Genomic DNA, 12,168 nt, shown 5'->3' on the forward strand with positions numbered 1-12,168 from the left:
GGTCGTGCGCGTTAATCTTCTCCGAGCGCCCTAATCGCAGGCATCACGGCCGCCCGTTCAGGGGAATCAGGATCTGGGGCGGGGGTGGGGGGAGGAAGCCGACCTGAAGAGCTCCTCAAGCCCCCCCTTCGCCCAGATGGAGCGGGTGGTCGTGAGCATGCAGGACCCCGACCAGGGCGTGAAGATGCGGAGCCAGCGCCTGCTCATCACGGTCATTCCGCACACGGTGGCTGGTGAGGCGCCCCGGGGCCGGGCCGGGGCTGATGGAGGCCCTACCCCAGCCGACCCCCTAGCCCACGCCAGTCTCTGCTGTGCAGGCAGCGACATCGTGGAGTGGCTGATCCAGAAGTACTGCATCTCAGAGGAGGGTAAGGGGGTCAGCCCCCTGCTCATTCGGGCCTCACCGCTGCTGCGCCCCCTGCTCTCTGCCTGAGGGTCACTGTGCTGATGGCCTAGGCTGGGCCTCTTCGGGGCTCACTGGTGTCAGGGCCAAGCCAAGTGTGCTGGGGAGGGAGAGCCCCCTGGGAGTGGTTCTCCCAGGCTGAGAACTCGCCACCCTGCCCCCCCCTCCCCCCAGAGGCCCTGCACCTGGGCACTCTCCTGGTGCGGCACGGCTACCTGTACCCGCTGTGCGACCCCCACAGCCTTGTGCTCCGGCCAGATGACACAGCCTACAGATTTCAGGTCAGGTGCAACCACCCGGGAGCAAGTGGAAAGCACAAACCCAGCAGCCCCGCTAGAGGGGACCTGAGCAGGGGGTTGGAGTACGACGTGGTGGTGTCCCCACAGGCCTGGGCCCACTGCCCCTTCTCCCCCAAAGGCCTGGACGGCAAGTGTCCTGTGATAGAAGGACCGGGATAAGGGGAGAGACCTTCAGTTTCCCTGAGGCTGCAGCAGGGGGTGCATAAAGGGTAGAGCACCTGCGGAGGGTTCTGATGGCTTCCCTGCCGATCCGTAAGCCCCGCCCGTGAAGAAGTCTGCGTGGGGCCTGAGGACAGGAGTCTGGCGTCCCAGTGTGTAACCGCGGTCGGGATGGACCAGTGCTGGCTGGCTCCTCTGGCCACAGCAGGCGCCCAGGCGGGGTTTGCCCTCAGTCCTCAGCTGCAATCCTTAGCGCAGCCTGGAGCAGGCCCCCACCCCCACCGGGCGGCAGGGACTCAGGGAGTCCAAGTCAAGGAGGCAGTGCTTGCACAGGCTCCACGGGGTGAATGGAGTTCGGTTTCAGGGGAGGGGGGGATGGCCAGTGGTCTGTGAGTCTCCGGGCTCTGGGCAGACAGGCAGATTCCGAGGCAACCCAGTGTCTTCCCGAAGGACCTGGGGCGGGGACAAGTCCTGGGTGGGGAAGGCCCAGGCGGTCCCAGACACCTGTCCCTGCACCGTCCCAGACGCCCTATTTCTGGACAAGCACGCTGTGGCCCGCTGCTGAGCTGGACTATGGTGAGTTGGAGCGGGTGCCCCCGGGACAGCTTGCTGGCAGTGCTGTCCTCCGAAGTGATGCACTCGGGCGGAGGGGTGGAGATTTCTCCTCTGAAGCGCGGCCCCCTGTCCTTCCAGCCATCTACCTGGCGAAGAAGAACATCCGGAAGCAGGGGGCCCTGGTCGGCCACGAGAAGGTGGGACGCTCCCCTGGGCTGAGTCCAGCCAGAGGAACGAAGCCCTGCTCTTGACCCCAGGGCCTCACGGTGTGCCCTGGAGCACACACACAGTCCAGGCCCCGGGGTGGTGCAGACACAGACTCGTGATCCCTCTGCGTCTCAGTGGGGAAGTGGGTGGTCCCTACCCCGGGGCTGGACAAGAGAGGGATGACCCAGGGGAGACGTGGCCACCCTCCAGGAACACTATGGCCAGCTGCACAGGACGATCAGCCACGCGTGGGACCTGGTACTTATGCAAGCCAGAGAACAGCTCCGGTGAGATCCCGCCCGCGCCCGCGACCGGTGGGCAGTGAGTGCGAATTGCCCGAGGGGGTCCCCGTGGTACCAAGCCCTGGCTGTTTCCCCAGGCCCTGGTCTGAGGGTGGGGACGGGGTAGAAGAGGTGCTGTTGTGGGCACTTTGTGCCCCCCAACTCCACCTACCCTCCAGGGCAGCGAAGCAGCGCAGGAAAGGGGACAGGCTGGTCATTGCGTGCCAGGAGCAGATGTACTGGCTGGTGAACAGGCCCCCGGTAAGCCCCTTGCGGGGGGTGGGGGGGCTGGGGGGACTCCTTGTGCAGCAATGGGGTCTTGCTGGAAGTCTGTGTGTTTCCCTCAAACGCTCTCTCTGCACCTACATTTTGATTCTGTGAGAAGGATGTGGCTTTTGGGGCCCCAGCGGTAAGTTGTTTCTGTGGCCCGTCAGAAGCGAGAGCATAAGCCCAGGCCCAAGTCTGCCTCCCGTCCACCCAGCACAGGACAGCACCAGTTTCCTTCTACGGGAAGGGGTCTAAAGGAGGAGGCAAAGTGGGGCCAGGCATCGAGGGACTGAGGTCCCAGGCCAAGGCCTTGCGGGGGGTGCTGGCCTGCAGTGAGGCCTTACCCAGAGGCCCGGGCCGGGCAGGCGCCGGGCAGGCCCCTGCTGCGAGAGACGGGCCCGAGATGGCATCTCGTCTGGGGGCGCAGTCGCAGCCAGCATGAATGGGGTTCTGTGGGAATCGTCCACGGAGAGGAAACATGAGCGCCATCCACAGGCCTAATACCCCATCACGTGTGGGGGGGGTGGTCTCTGGGAAATGACGAGGTGCAAGGGCAGGGTGGGCATGGCCCGAGGCTGTGCTCATGGGCTGAGGGCAGGGCCGGGGGGCCTCCGGGTGAGCGGGCCTGAGGGCTGTGCCCTGGGCCACGGTGAGGAAGAGGCCAGGCCTGCAAATGCGTTTGAGGGCAGGGCAGCAAGATGCGCGGGTGAGTCTCAAGAAGGACGGCTAGAGGGCTCTCGGCCGCCGTGGCGGTGGGACGCGTGACTCGTGATCTTGGCGTAGTGAGTTTGAGCCCCGCTGGGCATAGAGCCCACTTTAAAAAAAAAAAAAAAGCTGTTAGGTTTGTGGCTTGAGCAGTCAGGAGCAGGGGGGTGAACTCAGCCGAGGTGGCCAAACTGTGGGGGTGGGGACCGGTAGACAGGAGGCTCAGGGACCAGAGGCTCACCGTCTTCAGTTTCTCCAAATGACAGTTTCAAATGGTTGGTTGTTTTGTTCTGTTTTAATTTATTAGAGCATAACCAGGGGAGGGGCAGAGGCGAGGGAGACACAGAACCCGAAGCCGCTCCAGACTCTTAGCTGTAGGCACAGAGCCCAACGCGGGGCTCGAACCCACGGACAGTGAGATCATGACCTGAGCCCAAGTCCAAAGCTTAGCCCACTGAGCGCCCCCAGGCGCCCCTGTAGTTTCCGTGCTAAAGAAGGACACGTGGGCACAGGGCTGCCGTATATGGAGCTGGTGGGGGGCAGGAACACGAAACGAGGTTGGGTCTCAGCAGCCCACCTGGGCTGCACCCCTCACCTCATCTCAGCCTCCCCTCTGCAGCCAGGGGTCCCCAGCGTCCTGGAGCAGGGACCAGAGCGCAGTTCCTGCACTGCTGGGCGAGCGCAGATGGTGAGGACCCCACTGTACCCCCAGACCAGTCCCCACCCTGCACACGTCTCCCCCTCCCTGCACCCCGACTCCAAGCCCTCTGCTGACTCTCACCTCTTGCCTCCCTCCTGCTGCACTGGGTGCAAGTAAGTGCCATGGGGCCCTGGGAAGGGTGGGGGCTCCTCCCCGGCCGGACAGCACCAGGGTCCCGGGGAGTGGGAGGTGTGCCCGGCGGGGCTGGGGCCGGGCCAGCCAGCGCCCTGCACAGACTCCGGTGGCCTCTGGAACCAGAGAGAACTGAGCCAGGACACATGTGTCCAAACTTGGTGGCAGCCAAGCCCTGTGTTTCAGTCCCACCAAACCCAGAGTGCACCACACCTGTGCCTTACAGACCCCTTCTTCCTGACCTCGGAGTCCTAGTTCACGGTCACAGGCTTGTAACTTCCTTGTTAGGGAGTCAGCCAAAGAGGGCCGAGGCGGCAGCTGGAGGTCCCAGGGGTCCTGAGGCTCTGTGGGTGTCGGGAATGCTCAGCCCCTCCCTCTGGCCCTGAGGACGTGGCAGGCGGGTTCTGACCTCTGAACTGGCCGAGGTCACCCTGGAGCCTAAGTCAGCCAGACAGTTCTCAAGCGGGACCCCGTAGCAGTGTTTCTCACGTATCTGCTGTTTTAAAAAAACGAAATAACCTCAGTACGTTTGAAAATATGAAGTAGCGACAGTTGGGGAACTGCAAGGTAACTTTGAGAACCTGAGGGCTCCATGGAACATTCTGGAAACCTCTAGACTTGAGGGGCGCCTGGGTGGCTCAGTCAGTTAAGCGTCTGACTTCNTCTGCTCCGCATCCCAGAGGCTCACAGAGGACCGTGTCCACACACCCAGAGACTGGGGGTCCCTCCACATTGCGAGATGCAACATGGAGTCACACGGCCATCACTCTAGCGTTTATGGGCCGGGCTGCGTGAACGTGCCCTGCTCTCTGGAGGCTCTGTGCACCCAGACCGGAACGAAGGACCCTGTCCTTGAGGAGAAGACATGGACCGGAAGTGGAGTCCTGGTGCGGGGGGGCTGAGATGGGGCATGAAAGGGGCTTTCTGGTCGTGATGTCTGGACAAACCGTGGGGTAGGTAGGTGGGGGCAGCCAGTGCAGGGAGCAGAGGTGAGCGGGGTCTCAGGCTGGGAACAGCTGGATTGAAGGCATGAGTGGAGAGCGAGGAGACAGAACGCCAGCCCGGGTCCCCCTTCTTCCTTACACCCTTCTCCCCCACACCTCATTCTGAGCACACACCCAGGGATCGGAGCACCTTTGCCCAAAGCAAGAGGGAGAGGTCCCCTGCCACCCTGGCTTCACAAACAGGCCCACCCACTCTTGGCTCCTTTGCCGCTGGGTGTCTAGCCTGGATGGAGCCCCCGTACCCCCACCAGAGCCCAGCTTGGGGAGCATGTTATGATTTCCCCAGCTACACCCCCAAAATTTCCACAGAGGAGGACCACCGATGCTAGGGGCCCTTGGGCTTGGGTGGGGACTATCCCCCCTGGAGCTCCACCTGTTTACCATCTTTCCAAGGGGGATTCCCCAGCTGGGGCCCAGGCCATTCCAGGGCCTCAGGCTGCTGCCCTTTCCCTGCGGCACGGGTAGTTGGTTAGGGGATCCACTGTCCCCAGGTGCGCAGCTATGGCCCCTGGTGGCCTTCGGCTTCCGTGGATGCCCACTCATCCAGAGAGGACAGTCAGGCCAGCCAGGGACCAGCCTGACCCCACCTGTGTGGGTGGGGATGGCTGGGAGGAGTTCAGTGGGATCTAAGGGAGATCCCTGGTGGAGGGAGGACTCCCCCCTCCAGCCCCGCCGCCCCAGCTCACCCTGGACCTGGCCTCACTAGCAGTGGGGACGGATCAGTCTGAAGCACCCTGCCCTGTCCCAGCACCCACTGCGGCAGCAGGGGAGGAGGGAGACTCTATCTCCAAAAAGCAGAGATAGACCTGTTCGAACTTTTTTTTTAAAGTTTAATGGGCACCTGGGTGGCTCAGTCAGTTGGGTGGCTGACTGCGGCTCAGGTCATGATCTCACAGCTCGTGAGTTCGAGCCCCACGTTGGGCTCTGTGCTGATAGCTCAGAGCCTGGAGCTGCTTCCAGATTCTGTGTCTCTCTGCCCATCCCCCACTCACACTCTGTCTCTCAGAAGTAAACAAACATTAAAAAAATAAAAANTATTAAAAAATAATAAGAAAAATAAAAATTAAAAAAGTCTCTAGACTCAAGGCCCCCAGAAGCTTCTTGGAGAGCCAGATCCCTGCATTAGAGGAGGGGGCTTCAAGGGGCAGGGCAGGAGGCCTCTGCCTTTCTCTATCAGCCCCGGGACGGGTTGCAGTTTTTGAGCCCGGGTGGGTGGTTAGTCCGCACAGCACCCGCCTTCTAATTACAGCCCGCTGGGTCCCTTCTAGACCAAGAATACAGATTTCTACAAGCAGGAGGTAGGTCCTGGGAGCGGGTGGGAGGGAGGAGCCTTGGCTGGCTGACCCCCAGGCCAGGCCCCACTTCACAGGCCTCACATCTTAGATGGAGCGCTGCAGAAAGGCCCTGGGCAGGGCCCGGGTGAAGTCCTCCGTGTGCCTCGAGGCGTGAGTGGGCTGAGGGGTGCCGGCTGGGGACCCTTCCTCCAGTGCCCTGTTCCCACGGCTTGTCCCTGCACGGGCCCCTGGCACCATCCCCCCACCCCCAGGTACCTGAAGTTCAGCAGCCAGCGTGGGCCGCATGACCCCATCATGTCAGGGTGCCTGCCTAGCAACCCCTGGGTCACAGGTGACGACACCTACTGGGCCATGAACGCACCCAGGTAAGTCCAGGGGCACGTCCCCCCCACCCCTCGCGCATCCCTTGTGCTGCCAACCAGCCCCCAGGCCCATCCAGGTGCCCTGTCCCCCCGGCGTGGCCGTGCCCACGAGCTGTGACCATCCCCCCCGGCACGTCCCGGTGCCCTGTCCCCCCGGCGTGGCCGTGCCCACGAGCTGTGACCAGCCCCCCCGGCACGTCCCGGTGCCCTGTCCCCCCGGCGTGGCCGTGCCCACGAGCTCTGACCAGCCCCCCCGGCACGTCCCGGTGCCCTGTCCCCCCAGTGTGGCCGTGCCCACGAGCTGTGACCAGCCCCCCCGGCACGTCCCGGTGCCCTGTCCCCCCGGTGTGGCCGTGCCCACGAGCTGTGACCAGCCCCCCCGGCACGTCCCGGTGCCCTGTCCCCCAGTGTGGCGGTGCCCACGAGGCTCCGTGTGGAGCGATGGGCCTTCAGCTTCCAGGAGCTCTTGGAAGACCCTGTGGGACGGGCCCGTTTCATGGACTTTCTCGGGACAGAGTTCAGTGGTGAGAACCCCCTGCCCTGCTCAAGGCCCCCATGAGGGAAGCCGCTGCCTGGGAACACCCCCGCCCACCAGGTTTCTGCCAGCAAGGCCACAGCTCAGGTGGACCTGACCTGGCGTGCGGACCCCTAGCCGAGAACCTGAGCTTCTGGGAGGCGTGCGAGGAGCTGCGCCACGGAGGGCAGGCCCAGGTCTGCGCCGCGGTAGATGCCGTGTACCAGTGAGTGCCGAGGGACAGGTGCCGGCCAGCCCCCGGGCAGGCGTGTGGGGCCCAGACCCACCGGCCCGCGTCGCCTCTGCCTGCTGCTCCGCAGGCAGTTCCTGGCCCCTGGCGCTGCCCGATGGGTCAACATCGACAGCCGGACGATGGAGCGGACCCTGGAAGGTCTGCAGCGGCCCCACCGCTACGTGCTAGACGACGCTCAGCTGCACATCTACGTGCTAATGAAGAAGGTGAGCGCGCAGGCCCTGGGAGCGTGGCGGGTGCCCGGCCAGCCGCTGACGTGCTCAGGCCTGCGTCCCCTTCACGGACGGGCACACCAAGGCTCAGACAGGCTGAGGGCTGGCCCGAGCGACAGGCTCAGGGAGAGGTCCAGCCCTGATTTTGATAAGTGTTAACATAGGGCACCAAGGGGGCTCAGCTGGTTGGCCGTCCAACTCTAGATTTCGGCTCAGGCCGTGATCCCAGGGTCGTGGGATCGAGCCCCGTGTCAGGCTCTGCACTGCGCATGGATCGTGTTTAAGATTCTCTCTCTCTCTCTCTGTCTCTCCCGACTCATGTGCACACGCAGTCTCTCAAAAACAGTATTTTAACGTGGAAAATTCCAGGTGTAAACAAAAGCATAGTAAAGTAACGTATCCCCGTGTACCCGCCGCCTGTCCTCAGAAACAGGCAACTCAGGGCCTGTCCTGACTCGTCTATTCCCCCACCCACTGCCCCCACCCCCGGACTTTAAAGCCATTTCCAGACTTCCTACCTGTAGATATTTCAGGATACTCTGAAGGGCGTGGACCCCTCCCTCTCTTTTCAACACGACCCCAGATGCCAGCATCGTGCACTGAACACAGGATATTTACCGTGTCCTCAAAGAGCCAGAGTCGCAGCTTCCCCACTCGGCATCTGTGTTTAGTTTAGTTCCCTGTTGTGTAAAAAAAAGAACACACACACCACAAACTTGATGGCTTAAAGCGACATGAATTTTTTTTTTTCTTTAATATTTTTATTTATTTCTAGGAGAGAGAGAGAGAGAGACAGCGTGAACAGGGGAGGGTCAGAGAGAGAGGGAGACACAGACTGTGAAACAGGCTCCAGGCTCTGAGCTGGCAGTCAGCACAGAGCCCGACGCGGGGCTCGAACCCACAAACCGCGAGATCATGACCTAAGCCAAAGTCGGACGCTTAACCGACTAAGCCACCCAGGCGCCCCAGAAGCGACATGAATTTAATCTCAGGGTCCTGGAGGTCAGAAGTCTGACGCGGGTCTCCTGGGGCCAAAGCCACGGTGTGGGCAGCACTGGCCCTTCTGGAAGCTCCAGGGGAGGATCCTGTGTCCTGCCTTTTCGAGCAGGACCCTTTTCTTGACCCTTTTTGCCAAGAGTCTCCTTCAGACACGGTGTCTGGTGTGTTCTCCTCTCCTGCCAGGAGGCACTAAGGGCCCAGCCGCCTCTCCTCTCCTGACCGGTGCAGCCCCTGGCTGCTGGCGACCCGGCCTAGGCTTCCGTGCCGGCAAGGAGCCGGCCGGCCCTGCCTCTGTCTGAGTGGGGACACGGGGACACCGCTCTGAGGCGCCTCCCCTCGCCTGCTCTCCGTGGTGCAGCCGTACAGGGCAGGCGGAATCAGTGCTTGATCCCTGCTTTATTCACCGCGTTTCACACCAATGGGTCGGACCCACGGTGCCTGCCGAGGGGGGTCAGGAGTTTGAGGTGTTTTTATACCACTGTAAACCCGCACTGACCAGGTGGCGGGTCTCGCTCCACTCTGGTTCCCACTGTCACCGTGCAGACGGCCAGCCGTCCAGCTGGTGGGGCATTTGACGTGCTCCGAAACGTGCGGCGGCTCTCGTGCCTTCCGGTGGGGTGGCTTGGCCCGGGCTCCTCCCCCGCCACACCTGGAGGCAGCCGTTTCCGTGGAGCCCTGGCTCTCCTTCAAGGGTGTTTAGAAACGGCGATGTGCACCCCGATGTGTTCACCGTAACCTGCATTGTCGGTAGCGCTGTCAGTGAGCAGACGTAGGAACACGAGTGTTTTAAGTAGAATATATCAGGAGTTCGTACGGACACTTTATTATTTATTTTTAATCTATTTTTGAGAGGGAGAGAGAGTGTGAGCAGCGGAGGGGCAGAGAGAGAGGGAGACACAGGATCCGAAGCAGCTGCAGGCTCTGAGCTGTCAGCACAGAGCCCGACGCGGGGCTCAAACCCCTGAACTGGGAGATCGTGACCTGAGGCGAAGTCAGACGCTTAACTGACTCAGCCACTTGGGTGCCTCTACTTCTTTTTTTATTTTATTATCTTTTTATGTTTCTTTGTTTTTGAGAGAGAGAGACAGCAGAAGTGCAGGACCAGCAGAGAAATAGAGATAGAGACACAGAATCCAAAAAGTAGGCTCCAGGCTCTGAGCGTAAGCACAGAGCCAGACACGGGGCTCAGACCCACGAACTGCGAGATCATGAGCTGAGTCAAAGTCAGATGCTTAACTGAATCAGCCATCCAGGCGCCCCAACTTCTTTTTTTTTTAAAAAAAGGCTTATTTATTTATTTTTGAGAGAGAGGGCACCCATGTGTGTAGGGGGAGGGGCAGAGAGAAAATCCCAAGCAGGCTCCACCCTGTCAGTGCAGAGCCCGACCCGGGGCTCAAACCCACGAACCCTGAGATCATGACCTGAACAGAAATCAAGACTTGGATACTCCACCGACTGAGCCGCCCAGGCGCCTCATGACACTTCTAGTTCAGGTTCAGGATTAAAGAATTTCCTTAGCCCTGCTGACTCCCATCTCTGTCCTCACTAACCCGCTGAAAATCTTGGTTCCCAATAATGCTAACCTGATGACTCGCTCGCTTGCTTCTCACATTTCCCTCAGGAGTCTCCACTGATAACCACTCAGTCCCTGCAGACGCTTTACTCTTTCTTTGCTCGGTCGTTTGCCTGAACCGTATGGGGGACGCCCCCTCCAACAGCTACATGCCACGTGGTCAGGGTGGTGTCACCCACTGGGTTCCACTTTACTTTCAGTGTTTGGGAATTGACTGTTGTTTTGTTTTATAATCATGTAAAGCAACCTACAAAGAAGGTAGTACTTTCAAGTAAATGTAGTTATGATACCCTGATCTTTCTGCTGTCTTCCTTTCTTCCCACTAGAATTAACTATTTAAAATTTATGTTTTACTTGGGGCGCCAGGGTGGCTCAGGCGGCTAAGCGTCCGATTTCGGCTCCGGTCATGTTCTCATGGCTCGTGCGTTCAAGCCCCACATCAGGCTCTGTGCTGACAGCTCGGAACCTGGAGCCTGCTTCGGATTCTGTGTTCTCCTCTCTCTCTGCCCCTCTCCAGCTCATGATCTTTGTCTGTCTCTCAAAAATAAGTAAATGTTTAAAAAAAATTCTATTTTTCCTTTAAAAATAGAAGCAATTTGGTTCATCGATTTCTTTCCTCCTTTATCGCATATTATACAGTGTTTCTCGACCTTGCTTTTCATTTCACTCCGTGGCCTCCCCGTCACGCTCCGGGCACCCAGAGAGCCGGGGGAGGCACTACTTGGGATTTCCTGCTGCAGCTACCAGGGCTCACTCCTCCGAGCATGGGCACTGGGCCCTGCCCGGCTTTTGTGGGTAAACTGGAGAGGAGCCCAGCTCCCCCCAGGTGTGTCCGACTTGGTCTGGGAAGGTCTGGGCCGGTCGCCTCCAGCACTGGCCACTGTGGGGGGCCTTGGGGCTGCCAGGGCCCCCAGCGTGCCAGGCTGGGCCGGCAGCAGGGGCCGATGGAATGCCACCTCTTGCAGGACTCTTACCCGAGGTTCCTGAAGTCCGCTGCGTACAGAGACCTGCTGGCTGAAGCCGTGGTTCCCCCAGAGGCCAAGAAGCGGTGAGCTGTTGGTGCGCCCCGTGCCCAGAGCGGTGCAGACGCCGCAATGAGGCGGCCGGGGCCTCACCGCTGCCCTGTGCTCAGGTCCCCTTCTGCCCACAGCGTGTTCCCATTCGCACGGAAGCTGCCGCATTCAAGCCCCAGCCCGGCTCTGCTTCCTGCCTCTGCATCCGGGGAGCCTGCGGCTGCTGCCCGTGGCCCTGAGTGTGAAGAGGGGGGTGCCTAGGTGGGCACAGGCGCCGGAAGGGGAAGGGGACCGTCCCTACCTCGTGCCCAGAGGGCCTGGCCTTGCTGTGGGGCAGAGAGACCTCTTGGGCTCTCACCTTTTCCCTTGTCAAGCCCTGTCCTCCCCAGAAGGAACTGGTCTAGATGCTGGTGGCCTGGGCCACCTGCAGAGAAGTGGGATGAGATGGGCAAACGAGCTCAGGCCACAAAAGCCCCCGACGTTCTGTGGGCTGCACTTCAGGGCTGGGCGCCCACCCCACCTCCAGCACCACTGAACTGCTGGCAAATAGCACGTGGCCTCCAGCAGTGGCAGCCGTCAGGGAGAAATGCAGGCCTCGGGGTGGATTTACCCGCACTCCGCCCAGTGTGACCCTGTGGGGTCCCCACACCACATCCCCGACTCTGCTGGGACCGCCTCAGCCTTCCGCCCAGCCTGGCCCCGCCCTCCTGTGTCCCACCCCCCACTGCGGCTGCTACTGTGCCCATCCCACGCCTCGTCCCGCAGGGGCGCTTCTGGCCGGCGTCCTCGAGGCTGTGGCTTCCCCACCAGAGTTGCCCAGAGACAGCCCCAATGTCATCACCCCGGTGACAGCGGGTCCTAGTTCACGGCCAGGGCAGGCGGAGCCTTTGGGGGAGAAGGGGAAGCCAGAGCCAGGGTGAAGGGCAGCTGCTCTGGGAGCCCAAGTCTGTGGGGCCAGAGGGAGCAGTGCCCCCCCCTTCCTGCTGCCACCCACGCCCAGCCCAGAAATAAAAGACCTCGGGCCGCACTCTGAGCCCACTCTGTTGTAGTCCAAATCATGGAGTGTGCGTCGTGTGTGCCGTGAGGCGCGCACGTGTGGCGTGTGAGGCCTGTGGCATGAAGCGTCTGCGAGGTGGGCTGTGGCGGAGGACAGCGTTGGGGGGGTTTGGGTGTCAAAGGCGTCGGCAGGGAGGGTCCCATGTGGGGAGCAGAGGAGGGACTCCGGCGCAGACTTG

The 12,168-nt window shown here is 61.3% G+C and overlaps 1 protein-coding gene across 7 annotated transcripts; it reads left to right on the top strand.

The window, feature by feature from the left end:
• Positions 1-136: 136 nt before the first annotated feature.
• RGS11 (regulator of G protein signaling 11) lies at positions 137-11,960 on the top strand. Of its 7 annotated transcripts, none has more exons than XM_077762716.1 (16): positions 137-233; positions 318-368; positions 578-684; positions 1,386-1,437; positions 1,555-1,613; positions 1,834-1,910; positions 2,084-2,165; positions 3,496-3,564; positions 5,981-6,010; positions 6,096-6,157; positions 6,259-6,372; positions 6,778-6,893; positions 7,022-7,109; positions 7,204-7,342; positions 10,886-10,968; positions 11,071-11,960. In XM_077762716.1, the coding sequence occupies exons 1-16, from the start codon at positions 137-139 to the stop codon at positions 11,192-11,194; spliced, it is 1,350 nt and encodes a 449-aa protein (XP_077618842.1). In that variant the 3' UTR covers positions 11,195-11,960. The 7 variants fall into 7 exon arrangements, with proteins under 7 accessions (XP_077618842.1, XP_077618843.1, XP_077618841.1 ...); XM_077762717.1 differs by having other exon boundaries at positions 5,987-6,010; XM_077762715.1 differs by having other exon boundaries at positions 141-233; positions 5,962-6,010; positions 6,096-6,372.
• The last annotated feature ends 208 nt before the right edge of the window (positions 11,961-12,168 follow it).

The sequence above is a fragment of the Crocuta crocuta genome, unplaced genomic scaffold (assembly GCF_008692635.1).
Source record: "Crocuta crocuta isolate KB4526 unplaced genomic scaffold, BGI_CrCroc_1.0 scaffold234, whole genome shotgun sequence".
In the NCBI taxonomy this organism is placed as follows: domain Eukaryota; kingdom Metazoa; phylum Chordata; class Mammalia; order Carnivora; family Hyaenidae; genus Crocuta; species Crocuta crocuta.